This window comes from Strix uralensis, chromosome 3 (assembly GCF_047716275.1).
Source record: "Strix uralensis isolate ZFMK-TIS-50842 chromosome 3, bStrUra1, whole genome shotgun sequence".
NCBI lineage: Eukaryota > Metazoa > Chordata > Aves > Strigiformes > Strigidae > Strix > Strix uralensis.
The window spans coordinates 3,467,959-3,491,162 of NC_133974.1; the positions used below are offsets into that span (position 1 = coordinate 3,467,959).

The 23,204-nt window shown below is 43.9% G+C and overlaps 1 protein-coding gene across 1 annotated transcript in view; it reads right to left on the reverse strand.

Moving 5' to 3' along the window:
* PINX1 (PIN2 (TERF1) interacting telomerase inhibitor 1) overlaps nucleotides 1-14,453 on the reverse strand; it is a 61,889-nt gene extending 47,436 nt beyond the window's left edge. The window contains exons 1-5 of the mRNA XM_074861330.1: nucleotides 14,394-14,453; nucleotides 8,893-9,002; nucleotides 6,516-6,608; nucleotides 5,713-5,791; nucleotides 1,978-2,070 (exon numbers count right to left, since the gene is read on the reverse strand). Of these exons, the coding sequence (XP_074717431.1) occupies nucleotides 1,978-2,070; nucleotides 5,713-5,791; nucleotides 6,516-6,608; nucleotides 8,893-9,002; nucleotides 14,394-14,412 (394 nt within the window). The 5' untranslated portion in view covers nucleotides 14,413-14,453. The remainder of the gene's footprint in view (nucleotides 1-1,977; nucleotides 2,071-5,712; nucleotides 5,792-6,515; nucleotides 6,609-8,892; nucleotides 9,003-14,393) is intronic.
* Between the last annotated feature and the right edge of the window lie 8,751 nt (nucleotides 14,454-23,204).

Here is a 23,204-nt window from a genome sequence, read left to right on the forward strand (position 1 = left end):
CAGTGTAGAAGCCTTTACATTGAGTTGTCCAGCTTGTCTCTGAAATTTTTTTTTAAAGAAGTCAGCAAAAGTTAAAGAAATAAAATTAGCCCAGATAGGTCAACTTATAGGAGTCTCCTGGGGTCTCACTCCACTTGATTTCCTGATTCCAAAATCACTGACCTCAAAATGAATCTAAGCACTTGTAACAGACAGAAAAAAGAAAAAAAATCAGACTATTCCACCTGTTTCTTCTTCTCAGGATCCTTAACTGCCCACAGAGGGTAAGCAGACACATCAACCTAGAGCAGAAAAATGTTACCCAACTTTCTGGTGTCTCACTGACTGTGCAGCCTCTAGATGCCCTTACCCAAGCAAGCTGGATGAGACCGGTGGCTGTTTTCAACTTTATCTTGGCCAAAGCTTGGAACATGACACTTAGAATGCTGCTGCTCCTTCTCCCACCCTATCCTTTCTTTCCAGGCCTTTCCCCTCCAAATACATCCCCTCTCCTTTTGCATTCTCTAATAGAAAACCAACTTAGCTGACAGTCCAAATCTTTTGCAGCTTCACAGTGGAACAGCTACTAGAAAAGCAACTGAAATCACTGATTCAATCTCCTAATGGTGCGTGTTTCCCAGACCCAAGTGTGGCTGCTAAGCCTGTGTGGTGCCTACATTCCTCCAGCAGCGAGGCTACAAAACAGCACCAGAAACGGAAGCTGCATTTTCTATCGTTGCTGCTCCCTTCTCCCGCTTTTGTGTGAGCTCGTCTTGTTTAGTCTAAAAGGAAGCAGGATTGGACTTGAACAAGGGCCACAACAACATTAGCCTTTCTCAAATAACTTTTCCTCTTTCCCTGAAAAAGGACAATTTCCCTGTTTTAGACCACAGAAGGTACAATCAAACAGGGGCCTACCTTATAGAAACACTGCAACCAAACAAATAAGCGATACTGTTAACATGAAAGCCTCGCTTCATATTTAACATGCTTAAAAGACACTTCTTTTTTCTCTATATTTAGTAAAAGGTTAACTCCAAATCAAAATAAATCCTCTTTGCTACTACCTCAAACAGGCCACAGCCTCTGTATTTGCAAGCCCTGACCCAATTTCATTGTTTAACGTCGTAAAGCGGCAGGTCATGTTAACATGTTTGACTTCAAGGCTGAAGTATTTAATCAAAAATCCCAAACACCAATATCAGAATTTGGCCTCCGTTCAGACGTCAATTACCTCTGTTTTACCAGAGGCATTTGCTATCAGAAAACACTACACAGAGCTTTAAGTTTAATAAATTAGCCATTAGTGGAAACTGATCCTCTTCATACGCTGAAACGTATGTATGCACACACCATGTGTGCATGGGTGTGTGAAAGGGGAACACAGCTGACAGAGGAACAGAGCAAGGGACTGAACAACTGTCAGAGCCAAACCCAGGGATGGTTGAAATAATGTCATGACTAAGAAATAAAGAAATGACTAAACTCCATGAGTTCTTGATATAGTTTTTCTGGCCACCAACCACTGTCCTAATTTATCCAACAAAGTAACTGATAGATGTAAGAGGGTTTTCCTCTTCCTGCACTCATGTCTAATCTGATCACTGATCTTACCCACATCATCTCTTCACAGGAGTTATTGGAGACTGCAGAGGATAGTGCTGTGCAGATGCCCAAGTAACACTGTTCTCACCTTTGCCTCTCCCTCCCATCCTCTGCCCATGCACAGACCACTCAGAATATTCATTGTTCCTTTATCCAGCTGATGGTTCCTTCAGATAGAAATGGTTTTATTTAACAATATCAGCCTAAAGCCATCCAATATTGTCCAAAATAAAGAGGAACAGCATATTATAGCTTTAAAAGTTGCTGCAGGGTGTATTTCTAAACCAAGATTTACTTGCCAAATTTAGACCCCAGAAGGCAACAGATCACCTTGACACATGTGTTTTCTTCTAATCTTGGCTAGAGCTTATGAAACAACAAAACTCTTCTTACCTTTTGCAAACTTCATATAATGGACACGTTTCTTGGAAGATTTGGATTTTTCTTCAAGACTGAATGTCGTCTTCTGATTATTCACTGAGGACTCTAGAAAAAACAAACCAAACAGGTTGCAACCCTATTAGAGGCGCTCTAACCACCAAATTCAAACATCAGTGTATTTAACTTTCTCTCTCAAAACCGAGTCTCAACAACATATCATAATATATTACAGAAGGAAGCACCATAAGTTTTGTCCGAGACATGTTACTGCTTGGGGTTTTTTTTGCCACATCCCCTTCCCTTCCCATTTCCAGTCTAACGTAATTTGAGAAGGCAGATACAGGTACTTCAGGTCAAAGGCAAAGTCTAATTTAACACCATTTCTACAGTAAGAAAAGAAAATTAGGTCAGGGTTTATTGCATTGTTTGTTACAAATTATCTCCAGTGCCAGAGCCTGAGAAAGATGTAAGAAATAGTACAAAATTAAATACTGAACCTGACTGGGTAGAAAGAAAAAGGGGAAAAAAAAAAATAACCAAACAGAAAGGCCTTCCACTTCTAACACTACATGAAGTGTTTCTACCTGGACATGGTCCGATACATCTGTGTAAAGAAATTAGACGGTGGCAAAGCTTTTCTGTCCCTGAGGCCAGCTAGAACAAATTGCCACATCCATATTATTTAATTTTCCAGAAGATGGGATGCATCTAAACTGTCCACTGGGAATGGTCTCTGGGGTTGGCTAAGTCCCAAATTCACTCAGGAGTTGTTTGGGAGGATGTTAGCTTGTGCAGGTCAAAACCATGTGAAGGATTAGTCTAACTATTGAACAGTAGAGCTATCAAGATCCTGCACTGTGGCAGGTTATTTTACTGGTACAGATGTACTCTTTGCATCCACAGAGCCTGCTATTTTAAAAGAAATTCTCAGAAGGAGGTAACCTGCTGTCTGGTTAATAACTACTTTATTAGTCCTATCCTGAAAATAAATAGGCACCATAGGATTCTCTAACACTAGAAAAGGCTGCTCCGGTGAGATGGTTTTTTGTCTTCCAGCAGTGACTGGGATGGGTAGGGATATCAACCCATACCCCGAGGGCCAAGCTGAGTCACCTTTTTCATATGATCCCACCCCTGAAAGCTCTGCAGACCAAGCTTTTCTGACATTGGAATTACAGCACTTCACTGCTTGATAGGTGGTGACACCTGATGATAGAGTCATTGACATAAAAATGAGATCTGCAGCCTGCAGTGGGAGAGCTGACTACCAGAAAGCAGTCTGAGATCTACTCTTTCATTTATACACTAAGCCCTAATGTGAAGAGGAAGGACTAGCAAACCCAGTTTTAGACAGAGTTTGCAGTCAACTTGAAAATCCTCAATAAAAAGGGTCTATGGGGAAAGTAAGCATCACAACTCAAATATCCTGACCAGAGAGAGGCACTTTGAGTCTGCTCTCCCACCCACTTGTACCGTAGGCAAAGTTACACAGGAAAGGACTTCCACAGAGCTTCCTCCACCACTTTATTCTTGCAGTGAAAGGGGCAGCAGCACCGCCTTGTGCCTTCAAGGAGGAATTTCACTACTGAAACGTGCTGGCACTTGCAGTGCACAGGTAGGTACATCCCTTCGTCTCCCAGTGACTGGTAAATCCTCTGACAAACTGAGCAAGCACTGCAGGAATATTAATGTGCTTTCTAAAGCAATGCAGTCATAGCAGTAAAGCCACGTGTCATTACTACAGCAAATCTGATACAGATGAACATTTCAAAGCACGTTACAGACATGGCCAGAATGTTGTTGCCCCATTTTATGAATGGGAAAGGGACAGAGTCATCATCACTTAGTATCCCAGCAAAAAAGCCAGAAATCAAAGCTCGTCACTAGGTGCTCAGCTAGGAAAAAAGAAAAGAAAGCTAAAACTATGTACATCGAGGGTATTTGAATGTTGGCATACTAACCACCACGGGGCCCTTCCTTCCCAATTTCTAATTGCAATCCAAGTCTGGCAACTACACCAGTTATTTAAGAACAATGAAGTTTTTCAGCTGACTTTTAATGCAATTTGAACTGGATGATGGCCAATAATGTAACATCTGATCCTGTAGCACAGCTGCAGGCAGAGTTATCTGGATGAGTTTTGCCAGCTTAAACAATTGCCAAAAAAACAAGTTTCAGAGCAATGTTTGCAGTCTGCAAATCACCAAACGTGATTCTGACCGGGAATTTTCAACGTGCACCCAAATCTGTCCTCAGTGACTGAAAACTCTTGTCCCAGCTCCTAAAAAGACCAACGGAAAATAACCGAGTAAAACAGGGAGAAATATGGTTTTCAGGGACCACTTTGCATCAGTGCAGATGACCCAGGGAATACTGCACAGATTTGGGAACAAGACAGCCTTGCTCAACAAACCTGCCTCTGTGCTGACTCACTGTGTCCTTGGGCAAGTCACTTCAGCTCTCTGCTCATCAGTTTGCAGGTTTCCCACCAGTTACACCTAACTGATCTTCCCATGGCTCAAGTTGGAACTTGGGTAGGATTTAGTTATAAAGGTAGAAAGGAACTTTTGGAATTTCCCTACACTATGCTATTCTACCTCTTGAGGATTTCAACTACAGCACCTAGCACTGTGTGGCCTCAGACCATGATTAGGGCTCCAATGCACAGGGATATCTTACACAGCAATTTTAAAAAAGTCGTTTTAAAGCATCAGGTTCAGAATTTTAATCCTAGTTCTCTAGGATTAGAAACCAAGTTTGATCTTTCTTGCTAACTGATTTTTCTCCTTTTCCTTCTACCTTTCCTCTCCTAGAAAACCTTCTGTGCTCAAACGTTAAGAATGAATGAATGGACAGTTGCTAAATTCACTAAGCTGGCAATTCTGCCACTAGCAGCACGTGGACAGGCTGCTGTGTCCAAACAGAAGCCCTTGGTTTAACAACACTCCACAGAGAGTTGTTTAGATATATGATCAGAGTTTAAACTTGAGTCTAACTGAAGAAGAGATGTTAAACCATTTGGTGCATACAATTCTTTCTGTAAGCTTACACCCACCAGTTTTGCATAACTTCATTTTTACAAACCAAGGTCAAACTGTGCAAAGCTTTTCAAAATTAAGGGACTTTATAAATAGTTCTTTTGGGAAAGTTGTGTAGTTTCCCCACTTGTGTGCTCTACATCAGGGCTACAAAAATCACATTATACCACACTCAAAACAGAGATGCATAACTCTGAGTCAAAAGCTAAGAAGCAGCTCTCCGAGGACAGGAAAAGTAGGTATTTAAGCCACCACTGGAGCATGGAAGCCAGGTGTGACTGTTAGTAAAATGAAGGTAAACGTATTGCAATGGTGAGTGACTGTGTTATGAGCCTTCATACTGGCTCTGGTTGCTTTATAAAGAAACAAGTGTTGCTGTAGTACATCCCAGCAAAAGATCACTCATGTTGTGGTCCTGGATAAAATAAACAAGTTCAAAATTTTATGTTTGCTTTCCCCAGCAAAAAGCCTTTACTGAGAGCAAAACTGATCCACTGAGACCTACATATCCAGGCAGACCAACTTGAGCATGGTCACAGAGGGCAACATGTCCTTCTGCTCCCAGAAATTTGGGGGTAGAAGAGGGAGTTGTCAACCTCAGCAAGAAGACTTAGCAGCCCAAAGGACTGGGCCTCAGCTAGCCTTTTAAGACAGAAAATGGAAACTCTGCTAAGCTTCCAGCATCTGATTGAGCAAAGCATGAACCTACCTGTTTCACCCTGTCCATGGCAATTATTCAGTTCAGCCAGAAGCTGGTTGAAGTCATCCTGATGAGCAATCCAGTTGTCCTGTAAATATCACCCACAAGGCGAAAGTCTTCAGAACTAACAGAAGTTTTGTTAAAACAGATATTAAGATTCTGCACTCTAAGTAGTAACTTAACTGTATGTACTCAATCCTTGTTGGTGGGAGGGGCCCTCAGAAGCTCCACAGGTGCCAACACTAACAACAGTTCACCATAGTCACACCAAAGTGCAGAAATAAGGGTTAAACAATACTGAGTTGCTGTTGGCTCTGTGTGTCCTCCATCTGCGCAAGACATTTTCAGAAGCAGACAGGAAATGCTAGTGTGATTTTTTTCAGCAGAGTTACTTAAGATGTTGATTATAAGACAAGGACCTTTAGGACCATGTTCTGCTCTGCCTGTGTACCTTGTGTACCTGAACTCCAGTCAGAAAGGTGACTGTATCAGGAAGAGGGACAGAAGGCATGAAGCCAAGCAAGACAGAAGACACAGGGAGAAAGCAAGTATTTCAGTGATTTGCTTGGAAGCAAAAAAAAAATCTGTGAACAGCCTGCTCCCAGAATGCACTGTAACCTTTCCAAGCAGGTATTTACTCCTAAAACACCCAACAAAGCAGAACTAAACTCCAGGTCAAGAGTTTCTGCGGAGATGGTAGCACAGATACACGCTGTCACCAGATGTGATAATGGATTTCGCTAACATCCCATTACAAAGATTGTGCTTTAGCTGAAATGGGAGCCATTTCCTTACCTGAGACTAGTGCTCACCTCATAATTGATGGTTGCTCCTAACCCCAGCGTGTTGTTTTTCACCTGAACCTTGATATGTTCTGTATTTCCTTGTTCCTGAGCCCCAAGACCCTAAGGAGGATTTAAGGGTAAAAAAGTAAGAATTTTACAGCAGTGACTAAGCAATCAGACCTTCTGTACTGTCAGATAGTTTGCAATGAAATACAGCAAGAAATCACAACCTACTATTTATTTGCTTGCCTGTAACTGAATTCATTCACAGGCATTAGCACACACGAGATATTAAGTTTTTTTAATTTACTACTTAAGCCTCCAGCAAAGTATTATAAACACTAAAATAGCAACAACCTTAAGTAGTTGGGTGATTAATCAGGAAGCCACCTGACATTCCTAGGCAAGTCCAAAGTGTTTACAATTTTAAAACAAGACGCTACAGAAAAAAAACATGCCTCTCACCAAAAATACCTCCGTCATTGGGAAGGCAGCTGTGTAATGACTGTAAGACAGATGCCGTGTAGAATGTGCAATACAGAACCAAGTTATATGGGGGGGAAGCGTGAGGGGAAGGTTCAGATGTGCTAGTAGGACATTTAAGAACTTCTTCCACCTCATTCACACTAATAAGCTGATGAAATATTGGAGCAAACAAATGCCTGGTTTGTCTATCCTATCAAACAATCGTTGAATCTGGGAAGTGATCTTTAGGCCCAGTATTATCTTTCTTAATTGTACAATCAGAGGGTAAAAAAAAAAAAAAAGACAAAGCATTTGGTTTAAAAATGTATTCCTGGTATTTACCTGCTTTTCCCCTCATCTGTCACCAGTAACAAATCATCAGCAAAGTGTACAGCTATAATAAACATGTATGTGGTGGAGCAGTGGAGAGAAGCCCTGTGGATAGATCTCGGGCCTATCTAATTTGAAGCAATGAGGCATATTTGAAAAAGGCTGTTGCTGTTACGAATCCAGTAGTTTATTTGGTCTGCAGGTTGGAAAATTTATCTTGAAACTTCTGCTAACCAAAAAGTATGGAACCAAGCAGGATACTTGGCTACACATCCTGCCGTGACCCAATTCCAATACAACTAATGACAGGACTAGTGTAAGCAGCTTAATTTCACTGCACAGATGGGCTTTTGCCCATTAATTTGATCAAGCTAAGGTTCCATTTGTCTGAGTTTGTAGTGGAATGGAGAGATAAATCCTTCTCGTACAGCTATAACTGTTGTAAAGGAAGATCCAGTAGCTCACGTAGGAAACTTATTGTTGTGGAGAAGATGAGGGGGGCTGTGACAGACAGAAAACAACACAAGGCCTTCCCTTCACACCCTGACACAGTGTTCATAACAGCAAAGGTGTTATCTATGGTCAGAGAAGCTGGCTGCCTAAAAAATCCACTGATTTACACATCTATTTTAATCTTATACACATAAAACTCTTATGCATACAATTTACATAAAAAGACAGTACTCAAGCACCATACTCTTAACAGTCTGGTCTAAACTCTAGTGAAACCAGTTCCTTGAGTTCAGCAGCCTTTGAATCAGGTACCACTGCTTGTTCTGGAAAAAAGAGGCAGTTAGAAGCCAGATTTATGTGCTAACTGTAAGACAACCAAGGCAACAGCAGGCTACACTGAGAAATCCAAGAGTAGGGCTATTTTTCCAAGTTTTAATGCATTCACAGAATGAGAATGATCCTAATTTTATTCCTTTTTTAAAAAAGTCTGGGAGAGGAAATGTAGGAGAAGAATTAAATAAATATCATGGGGGTTTTGTGGGCATTTGTTTCATTAAACACTCTGACGTGCAGGCCCAAATCTCAGCTTTGCTGAGGCACCTTTGTGGAAGTTAAACTGCTTTTAAGGGGCAGCTGAGAAATCTGCAGCTGTCTGCACTGACCTAGAGATTATTCTTAGCGTCAGAAACCAGTCACCTCACTCCACGGGCTGGAGCTGGGAAGGAATACAGCTCACATAACTCTGTGTTTTGGCCATTCAGGAAACAGATCAGAAGCAAACTCTAAAAACAGGTGAAAGATTAAATAAAGCAGTTCCTGGAGTTGCTTTAAACAGCACCAAAAACCCAGGGAGAGAACTGAGGTTATAAAAGCAACTTGAAGCTTTTAACCATCACCTGAATTAAGGTGCCAATTCCTGCTCTTACTTGGGGATGTTACCTTGTCAAAGAGAGGGCAGAAAAAACTGGAAAGCAGGACAGGCACAAGCAAGAAAATACTTTTGTAACAAACTGCAGAAATCTAACACTGCTCAAATTCTCCGTGCACTTAAGAGAATAAATCAAATAGAAAGAACATGGCTGTTTTGAACACTGAGATCAAGAGTTCCCTGGCAGTCTTCTACCTTTCAGCTAGACAACGTTCCTTTAGATCATACCTTTCCTTTGGACCAGCCCATCTTTTCCAGCATCTTCTGGCCAAATTTAGATTCATCTTTACTCCAAGCGCTATTTCGTGGATCCACAGACCACTTCTGCCTTCTACGGGCTAGAGTTGGAAGGAAAAATTCAAACAGGCTCTATTTACATTTCCACAGCTTTCTCAGTATTTTATCATAGAATCATACAATAGAATCACAGAACGGTTTGGGTGGGAAGGGACCTTAAAGATCATCTAGTCCCACCCCCCTGCCCCAGGCAGGGACACCTTCCACTAGCCCAGGTTGCCCAAAGCCCCGTCCAACCCGGCCTTGAACCCTTCCAGGGAGGGGGCAGCCACAGCTTCTCTGGGCAACCTGTTGTGGTGCCTCATCACCCTCACAGTGAAGAATTTCCTCCTTACATCTAATCTAAATCTGCCTTCTTTCAGTTTAAAAGAATTTGTCAATTCAAGAAAAGCTCTTCATTGCAAAAAAAATAGAACCTGCGCCAGACCAAACACGTTCTGGGAGTTTAATTTTACTAAACTTTATATTGCAAAAAAAAGACCAATGAAAATTTTAATTATTAATGTGAAGAATGCTGAAGTAAAATTGCTATGGAAGTTGTCATCCCTAAGGATGGGCTGCAATTCACGGAAGGCTTTAAGGATTACCACTTAGGTGTACAGGCCTAAATTCCATATTTGTTCCAACTTTGTTTTACATCTGGCTTCAGAATGAGATCTATAGGGGATGAGACTTCTGTGCTGGCTTTCCCAGTTCTGGACAATATCCACTGGGCAGTCTTCCTTTTAACTAGAACATAGAAGTTTTAATATTTGCCTTTATAACAAAAGCCAAGTCAAAAATCAAACATAAGTGACCAGAGAAATTGAATTACAGAACACAAACCAGTGGGATTTCAGCTTTTGGATTTCCCACAAAATGGTTTTTTTGGAAACTGAAAAGTCACCGGAAATTACTGCAGGTGTTAAGAAATCCAAATGAGAATGAAGGCTCCTTTGTCCTATTCAGAGTACTAAAGAAACTACAGTCCCCCAGGCCCACATGCGTGCGCTTGCCTCTATCATCAGGAATAACTTTATTGAAATCAAGGAAGAAAAGCTAGCACAGCTAACCAGTCACTTCAAGTGTGCACCTAAACATATGCAGGAAGACAACCTAAATAAACAAGACAAACCAAGAATGGGAGACAGGAAGATTACAAACTTCATTAAACACGATGGGAAATGGTGGATCAAAACTGACCGATTAACTCAAGGCCATACAAAGCCAGTGAGAAGCCAAGTCCACTGAGGTGCTTTCAACATAATCAGGAAGTCCTCTTTCCCTAAAATGCAATACTTAGGATTTGGGCCAGAGGGACAAAATACTACAGGGATGTTTGATTCATTTTTTGCCCAGTTTTGTTTCGTTCTTAAAGAAGAACTAACACTGTCAGAATGCATGATGGTGGCTTTTTTTAGCATACTTCCAAAGCTTTGAAGCTCAAAATAGGTGCTGCATGGCAGCCCCACAGAAAATCATAGTCTGATGAAGAATTTCATAAAACCCCAAACAGTCCATAAAAAAGATTTTGCAGTACATTAAATGACCGAGCGCTGTGAAAGGAACTGACACAGCCTTCTCCTTGTTCACCTCTCTACAGGAAAACAACTTATTTCCAACAGGCAGCCTTCAGAGAAGTATCTACTACAAGCCCTGCCTGTGCTGCCAACACAAGGTGGTAAAGTACCAACATGGACTGTGACTTTAAATTTCCAAGCGAATTAAAGTTCCCTGCTGCCCCACTGAGAACAAAATCTCTGGCTCCCTTAGTGACGTAGTTCACTTCAACTCATTTATTGCAGTGTTTGAAACATTGAGCTAGGAATCTGGGACAATTAACATGCTTTGTCATCTTCCTTCACCCAAGATGCAAATCATCTCTAAGGACCCAGGTTTCCAGTGGTTTGTGGGGGGAATGAATTAAAAAACTATCAAGCTGGCAGCAAAAGTTAAGTCCTATAAAAATAGGGAACACTTTGGCTGACTGAAAGAAACAACATCAGAAGAAAGACAATAAAAAGAAGCAATCTAATAGAGGTTATGCTGCTCTGCTGAGCAGCAGCCCTCCTTTTCCAATCATATTTCTTAATTTGCCCCTTTGTTTAAAATATCTCGATTAATATCAACTTTCCCTCACTCAGTCACCAAAAACTAACCGTTCAATGCCTTTTTAAAGATCTAACTATAACAACATTTTAAGCATGCCCATATTCTGTTATGCTCTCTGTAACTAGTACCCCAGGTGGTGAATTTGCAAATCCTAAGAAATTCAATTCAATGCAATTCTTACAGTTGTAAAGCCACTGTATGTATCTAAGGATTTGTCTACACAGTAGAGGTAATCCATGTCTACTGAATGTGTGAATTTAAATTAACTTCCAAAGCGAGTTGTTTGATGTCGTTCAACTAATCCACTTTAAACGCTAATTTCTATTAATTTTCCCGAATATCTCTCTGTAGAAAAGCCCTAAGATGTTTTACTCCCAGGAGGACGCTGGTAACAAAACACGAGGACACCTAATACAGAGATTTCTCAAGCTTGAAATTTTAAGAGAGTGCCCTTTCCCAGCACTTGCAATCCAAGTATTTCAAACCTCTTAACTACCACTATGGGATTAATCCTCACATTTCTGCCAGGTTAACACACTCTTATTTTCAGACATGGTAAGCTAGACACAGGAAAATAAAGAAACTGGCTTACAACTTTAAAGAAGTATTTAAGAAAGCCATGCCACATACAGCAACTATAAAATCATCTCCCCTCTCCAAACAAACAATAAAAAAGACTGTTTAGTCAACAATTTATCAGAAATGTTTGTTCACTGATGTCTTAAGAGCGAGAAAGGAAACAACATACTATCTTCCAGCTAAAAAATTCAGCTCAGAAGTTAACGCCAATCTTCTGGGCTGCTCATAAAATGATGCAATGCAACTCTGGGCAAGCAGCACCATCCAGTGGAGAAAAGCGTCATTTCTGTGAATATTTCACTCAGGTACCCTATAATTTGAAAAAGATCAAACCCTTTTACCAAGATTAATTCTGTGCCTGGAGCACGTGTTTAACTATCATTTCTAAAAGTTCCTGATCAGTTCCCATCCAAACCCCTGCTGTGTGCCCACATATGGCGATAACACTGAAAACACTAAACAGGTTAAATTTCCAACGAACAGAAAAAAAACATACTGTCCACAGAAGAGATTTTATTTTTAATTGAAGTTAGGAAGCCCATTATTAACATGCACTTTTTTTTCCTGATAAGCACCAATAAGATAGAGAGTCAATGAAAGTTTATTAAAAGTTACAGAGAGTTAAAAATAAGTTTAAAATAAAAGCTAACTCTTCGGCCATTTCTGCAACTGATACATTTTTAAAATTCAAACTACATAATCATAGAATGATCGAGTTTGTCCCTTCTCAGTTTAGTTCACAGCATCACAAAAGTTGGAAGGACCTCCTGAGATCATCTACTTTAATCCCCTGCTTAAGCCAGTTGTCCAGGACCATGTCCAGTCTGGTTCTGAACATCTCCACAGACTGATACTCCACAGCCTCCCTGAGAAATTTGTTCCAGTGTTTGGTCACCCTCACAGTAAAAAAAAAGAAAAAGACTGAATTTCTTGTGTTTCTGTTCACACTCACTGCTTCTTGTCTCCGCTGAGAAGTTACTTTAAGTCCCTGAAATGCATGTGCTTCCACAGCTGTAGTAAAACCAATTAACCTCTGCCCCCAACTATTTTTAGGATGAATATTAATAAGAGCATCAGAACTTGATCCAGAACTGCAAACAAAAACGCATGTAACGACTTCACAATTATAACTGCAGCTGAATGTGATGAATAAGGGTATAAAACTCTGCAAACGTGGCTCTCAGCATCTAGATTCAGTTTCTAAGGCATTTGATTTTAGAATCCACTACATACAGATGCTATAGGAACACACTGGCACAGGTTGCCCAGAGAGGTGGCAGCTGCCCCCCACCCTTGGAAACATTAAAGGCCAGGATGGACGGCGCTCTGAGCACCCTGATCTAGGTGAAGATGTCCCTGCTCATGGCAGGGGGGTTGGACTAGATGGCCTTTAAAGGTCCCTTCCAACCTAAACTATTCTATGATTATTGAGATGTGCACTGTCCAATTAAAATAATGAATAAATTCTGAAAAAAATAGTACCAAAGTTTACATCTAAAAATAATTAGAAAATTACACACGTAAATTCAATTTTGTTTTCCTCAATTCACACCTCTATTTTCTACTGGAAACCACATTTTCTAATCAGTCGTTCTACTTAAGTCCATCTTTCCTGCAGTCAAGCAAACAAATTCATTAGACCCCGTCCTCTCATGTTAAGGGTGTCCTGACACCTGTAAGCTTACCAAAACCACCTAAGGATATTTACAGTAGACAGACAGAAGTATGTCAGTCATGTTACATAAAAATCTACAGTTGAGAAGTTTAACTTTCCATTCATATAAAGTTTTAAATTTAGTAGAAAAAAATACTTTACAGGAACGCATCTTTAACTTGGAAGAGAAGGCAGCAAAAATGTTTAGTTCCCACTTTGGCCAACCCTGAGAGAGTTCCGTTTCCTGAATCAAAGAGCTTTACCCAAGAAAGAGTTATCAGTCTGGATATTCATCCAGTGTCTTAATCAATTCTTTTAGACATGGGGAGCCCAATCACCACAGAAGTAAGAGTGAAGGTCTGTTTTATTCCAGACGGAAAAGGTTAAACAAAATTATCAGGCTGCATGTAATAAAACCTTCAAAAATTATTCACTTAGCAACACCCTTACATAGAAGGCATAAGGCAATCACATGGCCTTACCCTGAGTTCTCCCTGTGAGTTCAGTGGATTTACTTGCCATTTCTCAACGACTTGCCTAAAATCCCCAACACCCCACTCTCACTTTTCTCAACCCAGAATTTAGGCGATTTCCGAAGTTCCCTGTACACACAAGAGGGCGAGCTAACCTCAAAAGCTAACCCTGAGCCCGATCGAATGCCCAATGCCTACAGACACACGGCTCCGCTGAGTCCTGCCCAGCTGCCCCACAGAGCCGGCACTCCAGCACAGCCCCGGCCCCGAGGCTTCAGGGTATCCGCCCTCTAACCCATGGCCACAGAGATGGCACCGAGGCGCTGAAAGGAAACGCCTGCCCTAAGACATCTAAGAGACATCCCCACCGCTGCTGCACGCGTCCCCCCGGCAAGCTGGGAAGAGAGAGAGCCCCGCAAACCCGTACCCAGCCCCCACGGGTCCTGCGGAGACCCGCCAGCGTTCAGTCCACCACCCCCGGGAGGGAGAGCGCGACCCCCACCCCCTCAGCGAGGGCGGTGGGGAGGGCCTGGAGTAGCGCCCAGGCCGTCCCCCAGGATTACGGCTCTTCCCCCGACCCCTCCGCTCCCAGGAACCCCCCGGCGCGGTTCCTCCCCGGGGGAGACAGCACTCACGCTCCGCCAGCATCGCCATCTTGGGGGCCTTCCTCCTTCCGCGGCGCGCGGCGAGGCAGCGCCGCCGCGCGCCCACCCCGGAGGGGACTTTCTGTGACTACGGGCTCAGAAAAAGGCGGCCAGAGAAATGCCTGATTAGAAAGTCTTGAAACAAGTGAGCATAGCAGCCACTCTAGCGGAAATAGAGGGTTAAAACCTGCTAAAATTCTACTGAAAATATCAAAAGACGTGTTGGGTTGTATATGCGCTGTTTTTGCGCTTTTCCCGGTGGATATTATTCAGGCACAGCCGAAGAGCACGCGTAGCGAGAGGGGAACAGTGGCTTCTGCCTCCATAGAGAGGGCGCGCGGTTGTCGGCTTTGGGTTTTTGGGTTTTTTTGGTGGGTGTTTCTTTGGTGGAGTTTTTTTTGTTTGTTTTGGGTTGGGGTTTTTTTGGTTGGTGTTTTTTTTTTTTGTTGTTTTTTTTTTTTTTTTTTTTTTTCGGGAGGTTTTGGGCTGCCGCGGAGTTGTTAAAGCCGCTAAAGCCTCTACTAAAGCCGCTGCGAGCGGGTGGCGGCGCGCCTTAGGGTGTTTCTACATCCCTGCAGGCGGAGTTCCGGGCGTTTCGCGGTCTCCACAGGCCGTGCCCGCTGTGAGGGAACTCTTGAGGGGAGGAATGGGGTGAGCAGTGCTCGTTGTGGCCTTGAGGTGTGTGGTTAAAAATAAAGGGGCAAGGGCAGTCTGAATCCTCGTGGGGATGAGTGTCTCTGAATTTACCCAGGAGCGGTGGGCGGTGGGGGACCTCCCATGCCTTGTGCACCATCCTCTGCCTGCCCTCTTCTAATAAAGCTGAACTTGTCATGATCGTGTCATCATGACACGATGAACAGGAGCCAGCAGTGTGCCCAGGTGGCCAAGAAGGCCCATGGCATCCTGACTTGTGTCAGCAATAGCGTGGCCAGCAGGGACAGGGAAGGGATCTTGCCCCTGGACTCGGCACTGGTGAGGCTGCCCCTCGATGAGTGGGTTCAGTTTTGGGCCCCTCACTCCAAAAAGGCCATTGAATCACTCAAGTGTGTCCAGAGAAGGGCAACGGAGCTGGTGCAGGGTCTGGAGCACAGGTTTGATGGGGAGCGGCTGAGGGAACTGGGGGGGTTTAGTCTGAAGAAGAGGAGGCTGAGGAGAGACCTCATGGCCCTCTACAACTCCGTGAAAGGAGGGTGCAGAGAGGGGGGATGAGTCTCTTGAACCAAGGAACAAGCACCAGGACAAGAGGGAATGGCCTCAAGCTGCACCAGGGAAGGTTCAGACTAGATATTAGGAAGCATTTCTTTCCGGGAAGGGTTGTTGGGTGTTGGAATGGGCTGCCCGTGGCAGTGGTGGAGTCCCCATCCCTGGAGGGGTTTAAGAGTCGGGTTGACTTAGCACTGAGGGATCTGGTGGAGTTGGGAACTGTTAATGTTGGGTTGATGGTTGGACTGGATGATCTTCAAGATCCTTTCCAACCTCGACAATTCTGTGATTGTGTGTCCCAGAGCAGCGCTTCATCATCATCATAGAATGATGATGAAGATCATAGAATGGTTTGGGTTGGAAGGGACCTTAAAGATCATCTAATTCCAGCACACACACCCCCCCTCAGTATGTAACTGGTTGAAGATGTCTAACAGCAGCAATTTGAAGCCTGCTCAGGCAAATTGCTTTATTCTCCTTGTCAAGGTTTTTAAAGATTCTGTGATGAACCCAGATCTTCCTATAGTATCAGCTCAGTGCTTCTTGTCTTACCCATCTTAGATATGGAAAAAAGACGCAACCCCTCCTTGATGTTTACTTGCTGAATCAAACTAACACTATTTAGTAGTCTTTTCTTACAGATCATGTTTTTAAGCCCTTGGACATTCATGTTTTCTGTTTTTTTAGCCACTCTTCAGTTGTTTCTATTTTTATTTGAAGTATAGCACCCAAAACATGACACACATGATGGTGCTGGGTTCTTCAAGAGGACTTAACTGGAGTTGTAGGCTGCTTCCTCTCTCCTCTGTGGCTACGTTTTGCATCAGAGCATAATATTTTGTTCTTTAACCTCCATATCCCTTTCAGGGAAGTGCTATGTAGGAGTTCTGTATTCTGTGTTTGTGGAGTGTGTTAATCCTGTCTTTTGACCTTACTGAATCAATACTTCTGCCTTTCCATTTTGTTGTATTGTTCTGAACTGCAGACCTTCGGGGTCTCTGCTGTCTCTTTCCCAGCTTGGAGTCATAGGATGAATCATAGAATGGTCTGAGTTGGAAGGGACCTTTAAAGACCATATAGTTCCACCCACCCTGCCACAGGCAGGGACACCTTCCACTAGCCCAGGTTGCCCAAAGCCCCATCCAACCTGTCCTTGAACCCTTCCAGGGAGGGGGCAGCCACAGCTTCTCTGGGCAACCTGTGCCAGGGCCTCACCGCCCTCACAGGGAAGAATTTCTTCCTTAGATCTCATCTAAATCTGCCCTGTTTCAGTTTAAAGCTGTTACCCCTTGTCCTATCCCTACCCCCCTGATCAAGAGTCCCTCCTCCCTTTCCTGTAGCCCCTTTCAGTCCTGGGAGGCTGTTCTAAGGTCTCCTCGGAGCCTTCTCTTCTCCAGCTGAACACCCCCAACTCTCTCAGCCTGTCTTCACAGGGGAGGTGCTCCAGCCCCCTGAGCATCTTTGTGGCCTCCTCTGGCCCCGCTCGAGCAGGTCCGTGTCCTTCTGATGTTGGTGTCTCCAGAGCTGGACCCAGCACTGCAGGAGGGTCTCACGAGCACAGAGTAGATGGGGAGGATCACCTCCCTTGACCTGCTGGCCACGCTTCTTCTGATGCTGCTTGATTTTTTTTAATAGTTTATATTCAGTTCCTATTAAACTGGCTGCTCTGACTGCCCCACTTCCTCCTTTAAAGAAGGGTATCAAGCTGGTCCTTTCGTAGTTTTCTAAGCCCACATCCCGCTGTCAGAAATTCTCACAGTCTGTGTTCTCACCAGACTTTTTTTGCCAGTTCTCTGTGTACTTTCAGGTCACGTTCATCAGGCTTGACTGACATGAAAACAAATAAATACTTTCCAGTCCTTCACTACCTGGGAGGGAGAGCTTTTACCTTTGCCTCTCTCATTAATTGTGTTAGCCATTTGATTGCACCTAGTCCTTTCAGTGAAGACTGAATGGATGAATCACTCCCTGCTCCCTCTGCTGTGTACGGGATCAGCCTTTGGTCTTTTTGCCTGTTGCTCTATATAAAGCTTTGCAACTGCAGGTTGTATCTCATTCAGTGCCTTGACTTTGTTCATTCTGTCATTTATGCTTGTGCTATATGTCTGTATGTGCTCTGCATAAGGTGGCCTTACATCTTCTTGTGTCCTGGTTTGCAGCTTGGTGTTATGCACTGATGTGCTTATTAGTGTTAGGTTAAGGAGTGACTGCCTTTAATTCATAAACCAGACTTCTAAGAGACTGCCTGGTAATTCTCTGAGCTTACTGAGCACTACCTGAAATCTGACTTTTTTTTTTTTGGCTCCTCTACTCTCCTGCCTTAGGAAGAGGAACCATCATTTGCACCTGGAAATAACCAGGTATGTGGCAGCTTTCAAACCTTCACTGAATGTTTTCCTCCAGGAGGAAATCCCCGGAGATCAGAATCAACCCTAGAAGAGCCTTCTTTCTGTTTTCTTTTTTCCTGTCCTAACAAAATTCATACACAGCAGAGACCTGCTTGCACAGTCTAGGACAGAGTCCACCTCATCACCTCCCTTAACTGTGTATAAAGCAGGCCTGGAACCTGAATTCCTGGTGTCCATCCTTCTGCTAATGCAGAAGGACTTTGGATACTCAGATGATTCCCTGGATACCTCTAGCTGAATCCCGTCAGCCCTGTTCTCTTCCTAAGGGAGGACAGGCCAGATGAACTCTCATGTCACCACCAGTTCTGTGATTCTGGTAGTTCTCAATCATGACACCTTGCCTACTTTCTAGTGCTCACAGGTCACCTACCAGGATCTTCCTCCCCAGGGATTCTGAGCAGTGGCCACTCTTTGCTGTCATCTGGATCTGAAATATAAGGTGATGTGTCCTCCCCTCCACCATCCTTCTACCCGTGTTTCCTGAACAGAGTACTCCTTCTGGCAGTAATAGCCATTTCTGTTAATTATCCTTCTGAGGTCTCTATTACATCAACTAAATTGTAGTGTCAACCCTGCATTAAGTGTTTGAATGGTCACTTGCGTGAGCCATTTCACACCAGCCAAATTCTGCTTCCATTTTTGATTCTGGGGAGGTATAAGTCTTCTAGCTGAGAACTGAGTGTAACATTTGATCGCTCCAATAGGTAGCAGCATTACACACGTTTGAAGCAGCTTCCCTGTGCTATAAAGACATCACTGAAGGTGGAAGATTGGAAGTAATTTCTGTTAAAGAATGCCTTGAGGTTGAGATTTGTTTCTTGTTTGTTTTTGAAACCTAATATTCAACTGCATCAGAGTGCTTTTACCTCCAAAGCTGTCTTACTCCCCTGCTTGCAAAGAATCACAGCTCAAAACACAAATGAGATCATACCTGCTTTAATTATTACAGATTTATTTGCTTAACAGTAGGCCTGAGGTCAAGGTCCAAATTATTTTACACAGACATAGACACAGTTCTTGCAAATTAGTAGTTTAAAGTGCTAATCCTAACAACATTTAATTATGTGAGTATGCACAGGGGCAGTGAAATTAGGTAATACGCACAAAAGGGGAAGGTTCCATCTGGGCCAATTATTATATTTCACAGTTACATACCTGAGTAAAAGCTGGTGTCACAGGAAAGAAAAATATATGTATACATATATATATATGTTTGTATATATATTTTCTTCCAAGAGAAAGAACAGTTGATATGAGTGATTATTGCCCTCTAAGAATATAGCCTGAAATCCTATTTCTAAGTGTGCTTGGAGTGGTTGAAATGTAGCTCTTCTCTGAAAAATAAAGCGATAAAGATGCCTGGTGGGCATTACATTCAGAGTTCTCCAGAGATTCCTCCCAAGGGTCTTACTTGAAAAGAGGTGTTTCCCGACAGCCAGCACTGCAAAGATCATTTAGGGCTCAGAGATTTGAGCAGGGTATTTTCCTCCTGGCACATCGTTATCGATCACATGGTGGCTGCAGCCTGTGCTGTGCTGTGCTGTCAGCGTCAGCTCCAGAGTTCCCACAGGCTTTGGGGAATTCCTTTGAAGCCACTCGCAGGTTGAAGTGTCTGGGTCTTAGGGAGTGTCTGGGCCTGGGTCATCCAGCTGGGATGAACAGAGCCAACAATACAGAGAAATTGAAACAGCAGGTAAATGGAGGAGGGTTGCAAGCATGTCTGAGCCCGACACCCACCTTTCCAGCCCCATTCCACCCAGGAGACCTGTGGAAGGGAGGAGGGAGTTACATTTGCTGGCTAACAAGCATCTCCTATGCTCTGCAGAAGGGCAGCCATGAGTACCAGTGATGGGCTAATGCCACCGAGAGCTCTACACCAGTCTCTTGCTACTTGAGGACACGGGTGGGATCCGTGAAGATGTTATAACCCTTGGAGTTGATGGGAAGACAGGCATGAGCAGTTGGGGTTCAGCTCCCCTAACACTAGATGCCTGCAAGAGATGTCTAGATCTGAATGCATCACCCTGAGTTTAAATGGAGAAGAAACAGCATCAGTCAAAACACCCATTTTTCTCTTTTTATTCCCCATTCAAATGCCCCATCAACAAGGGAGATGTGACGAGGGAGAGGAGAGGAGGCCAGGAAAAGAAAAGAGATGTTCAGAAAAAAACGAGAAAAAAAAGTAAAGAAATAGGATGCGAGTCCTGACTGTGCAACAGGTCATTTGTGAGGCAAATCAGCCTCTGTTGTGTGATAAATGGCCTGAGGCGACTAGAAATGCTTATTGAGCGAGTCCTGGGAGAGGTGTGATGGAAGCACTAGGGACAAGGACTGCCTGGAGACCTTAAAACGAAAAGACAGGTTTGATTTAGGACAATGATTTGAGAGAACATGCGGATTAGAGGTGAGCTGTGGTATAAAGCTGTATTAGTCAAGCAGAGAAGCCGCCCATCAAGTGCCAGGCAGGCAGCAAGAGATTAACAACGTCTGACCCATGGAGCAAAAGATGTCAGAACGAGTGCCCGCAGCCAGGAGATGAGGGGTTCAAAGAACAGCTACTGGGGCAGGCGAGGAACAGAAACAGGCTCAAGGCAAGGGGTTGATGTTCCTAGAAATGCTGCCAGCAAAGAGCTCAGCAGCAGTGTGCAGTGCCTGGCAGGGAACGCTGGAGGGAGCGTGGGCAAAAGAGGCAACAGACAGAAATCCAGATAATTTTCCTTCTGTTCCATGAGCAGAGTGCATTTTTATTATTATTGCTATTGTTGCTGTTATTTCATCAGCCTGGGCTTTATGGGATGTGAGACTGAAGTCCTGTTGTAAACAGTTTGTTATCCAAACAGAGAAAGGAGGTAGGGAGCAGATGAAAGAGCAGCAATGGTTTGTTGAGAGGAGAACTGAGGCACGGACATGATGTGAAAGTCAGGGCGCCAACAGCTTGCATTTTTGTGGAGATATTTTAAAATATAAAGGAGTGTGAAAGAGTTGGATGCTACTGAGAGAATAGACTCACGTCAATGGGCACAGAGTGGGTAGTTTTTTTGTTACGACTGGTATGTTGGTGATCAGATTTCCTGGCTGGCTGTGCTGAACACGGGTTGGAAGCATTGCTCTGAGCTGCAGTTATGGCAGGGTGAGGCCAGGCACCAGAGCATCCCAAATGGACCAGTCCAAAGAAGGTCAGGAAGCCAAAGAGTTGGAGCCAGCAGGCTTCAAGGGCAAGCCAGGGTGTAATCCATGGGTGGGGTGAAGATGAGGATCCCAAGAACATGGATGCAGCTCAGGGCTTGGGAACAGCCTTGGGCAGGCTGATTTAAAAGAGGTAGGGGGTGGGCAGCATCAGAAACCATTAAGGACCAGGCTGACCTGAGAGGAGATGAGACTGAGGAGGGGGCTGGAAACCGAGACATGGAGCAGAACTACAAGATTATAAACTGACCAAGAATCTTTGCACAGATACACTCTCAGAAACCATCATCTACAGATAAAATCAGAGGGCAAAGAGTGCAACTGTCAGCAGACAGAGGCTTTATAAATACACTGCAGGAGCGGTAAGAGGAAAATGGGCCAGTCTGGGCCAGTTCTTAATGTAGATGAGATGGTAACAAGCCCATAAGAAGCGTTGTCAGGAGACTGAAGCATTTGCATGTTTCTTGTTTTATTCTTCCCCCAAATCCTGAGCAAATATTCAGTGCAATTTAACAGTGCAGGTTGGAGGGTAGGAAGAGAGGGCTGACGTGTCTACCTGGAGGTTTGTAACTTGGGTAAAGCTCAGCCTGGAAATTTGGAGAAATGTCATGAAACAGTCTTTGAATCACTAATCATTATCGTAGGAGAAAGAGGACAGTGGTGGAGTCAGGGAATCATAGATGAGTTACCTTGATTCCAGGCCCTGGGAAAACACTGCGGAAGTTCTTAGATAATTGGTTCAATATTTGGCCACTGGAGGACAACAGAGTGATGAAAAGCCAGCTACATGACTCACCGGGAACAATTCTCAACAAACCAACCTAATTTTTGTCTCTGACCAGGAAGCTGGCTTTGGTGACTAAGGCAAGAAGGTTTTTCATCTAGCCACGAGCCACAGACTCATGCTCCACACCTCAGCACTGAGGGTGTGGGGAACATCTGGAAGCCTGGGAGATGGCAGAGGACTGGAGCTCCTCATGATTCCATGCCCCGTGGTGGAACGGGTTCAGGATGAAGCCACAGACATGTGTCGATGTCCCAGGGTGACGTGGAGGTTCCAGATCCTAGCAGCTGACATCTTCCAACACCCAAGGACTCAGACAACCCAGCAGCCTCCACAGCAGCCCCAGCTTGCTGCCGATCATGCAACAAAGCTCCCATACGGGATTTGCTCCTGGCCTTTCCACAGACTATCTGCAACTCAAAGAGCCCCAGGTTGAGCATCCCTAGGGCAAAAAATAGTCTTTGAAAAGACTTTCATCACCATCCCACATGCAGACTTACATTCCAGACAGCTTCCCCATAGCATGGGTGCACACTGTGTCTAGTTGGTACTCTCTGAACAACCTGGTGCGGGACAGACCATCTGTTGATGTACCATGCACAGAAGGGCTGCAAGCAGTGTGGAAGGCAGGATCAAAACTCAACCCATCACTTTGGAGTGAGGGAATAGCCTGAAAAAGATGAGATAGCAAGCAGTAGGATAAGACTTAAACCTGGGAAGTACCACATGTAGGCAAACTGGGAATGACCAGAAGGCACCAATACTGGGGGGAAATAAAAAAGGAGGAAGGAGTAGAGCTAAAAAATAACTAATGAACTGAGAACCTGTAGTAAAATACTGGTTCAAAAGGACCAGTTTCTTTCTGGACCACATTATCTGTGATGAAAGAGGATAATTGCTCCCTATCCCAGAGATGGAAAAGCCATAGCTGTGACACCATGCCCATATCATCTGGCCACTGTGCTTAAGGAATTAGGGATGAACCAGATATGGAGCAGAGAGGAGAGGCAGGGACACACCCAGGTGAGTAGACAGTCTGAGGAGGAGCTTGGAGGAACCAGACTCGTTTGGGTCAGAAATAAAAAGCATACAGGAACTCCAGTGCAGGCTGCTAGAGATGAGGGCAGGCAATTGGCTTCCTTATCCACTGCCACCTGGAAAAGCAGAAATCAACATAATTTAGCATGTTGGAGAATATGCAGGGTACCAGAACACCTGGGA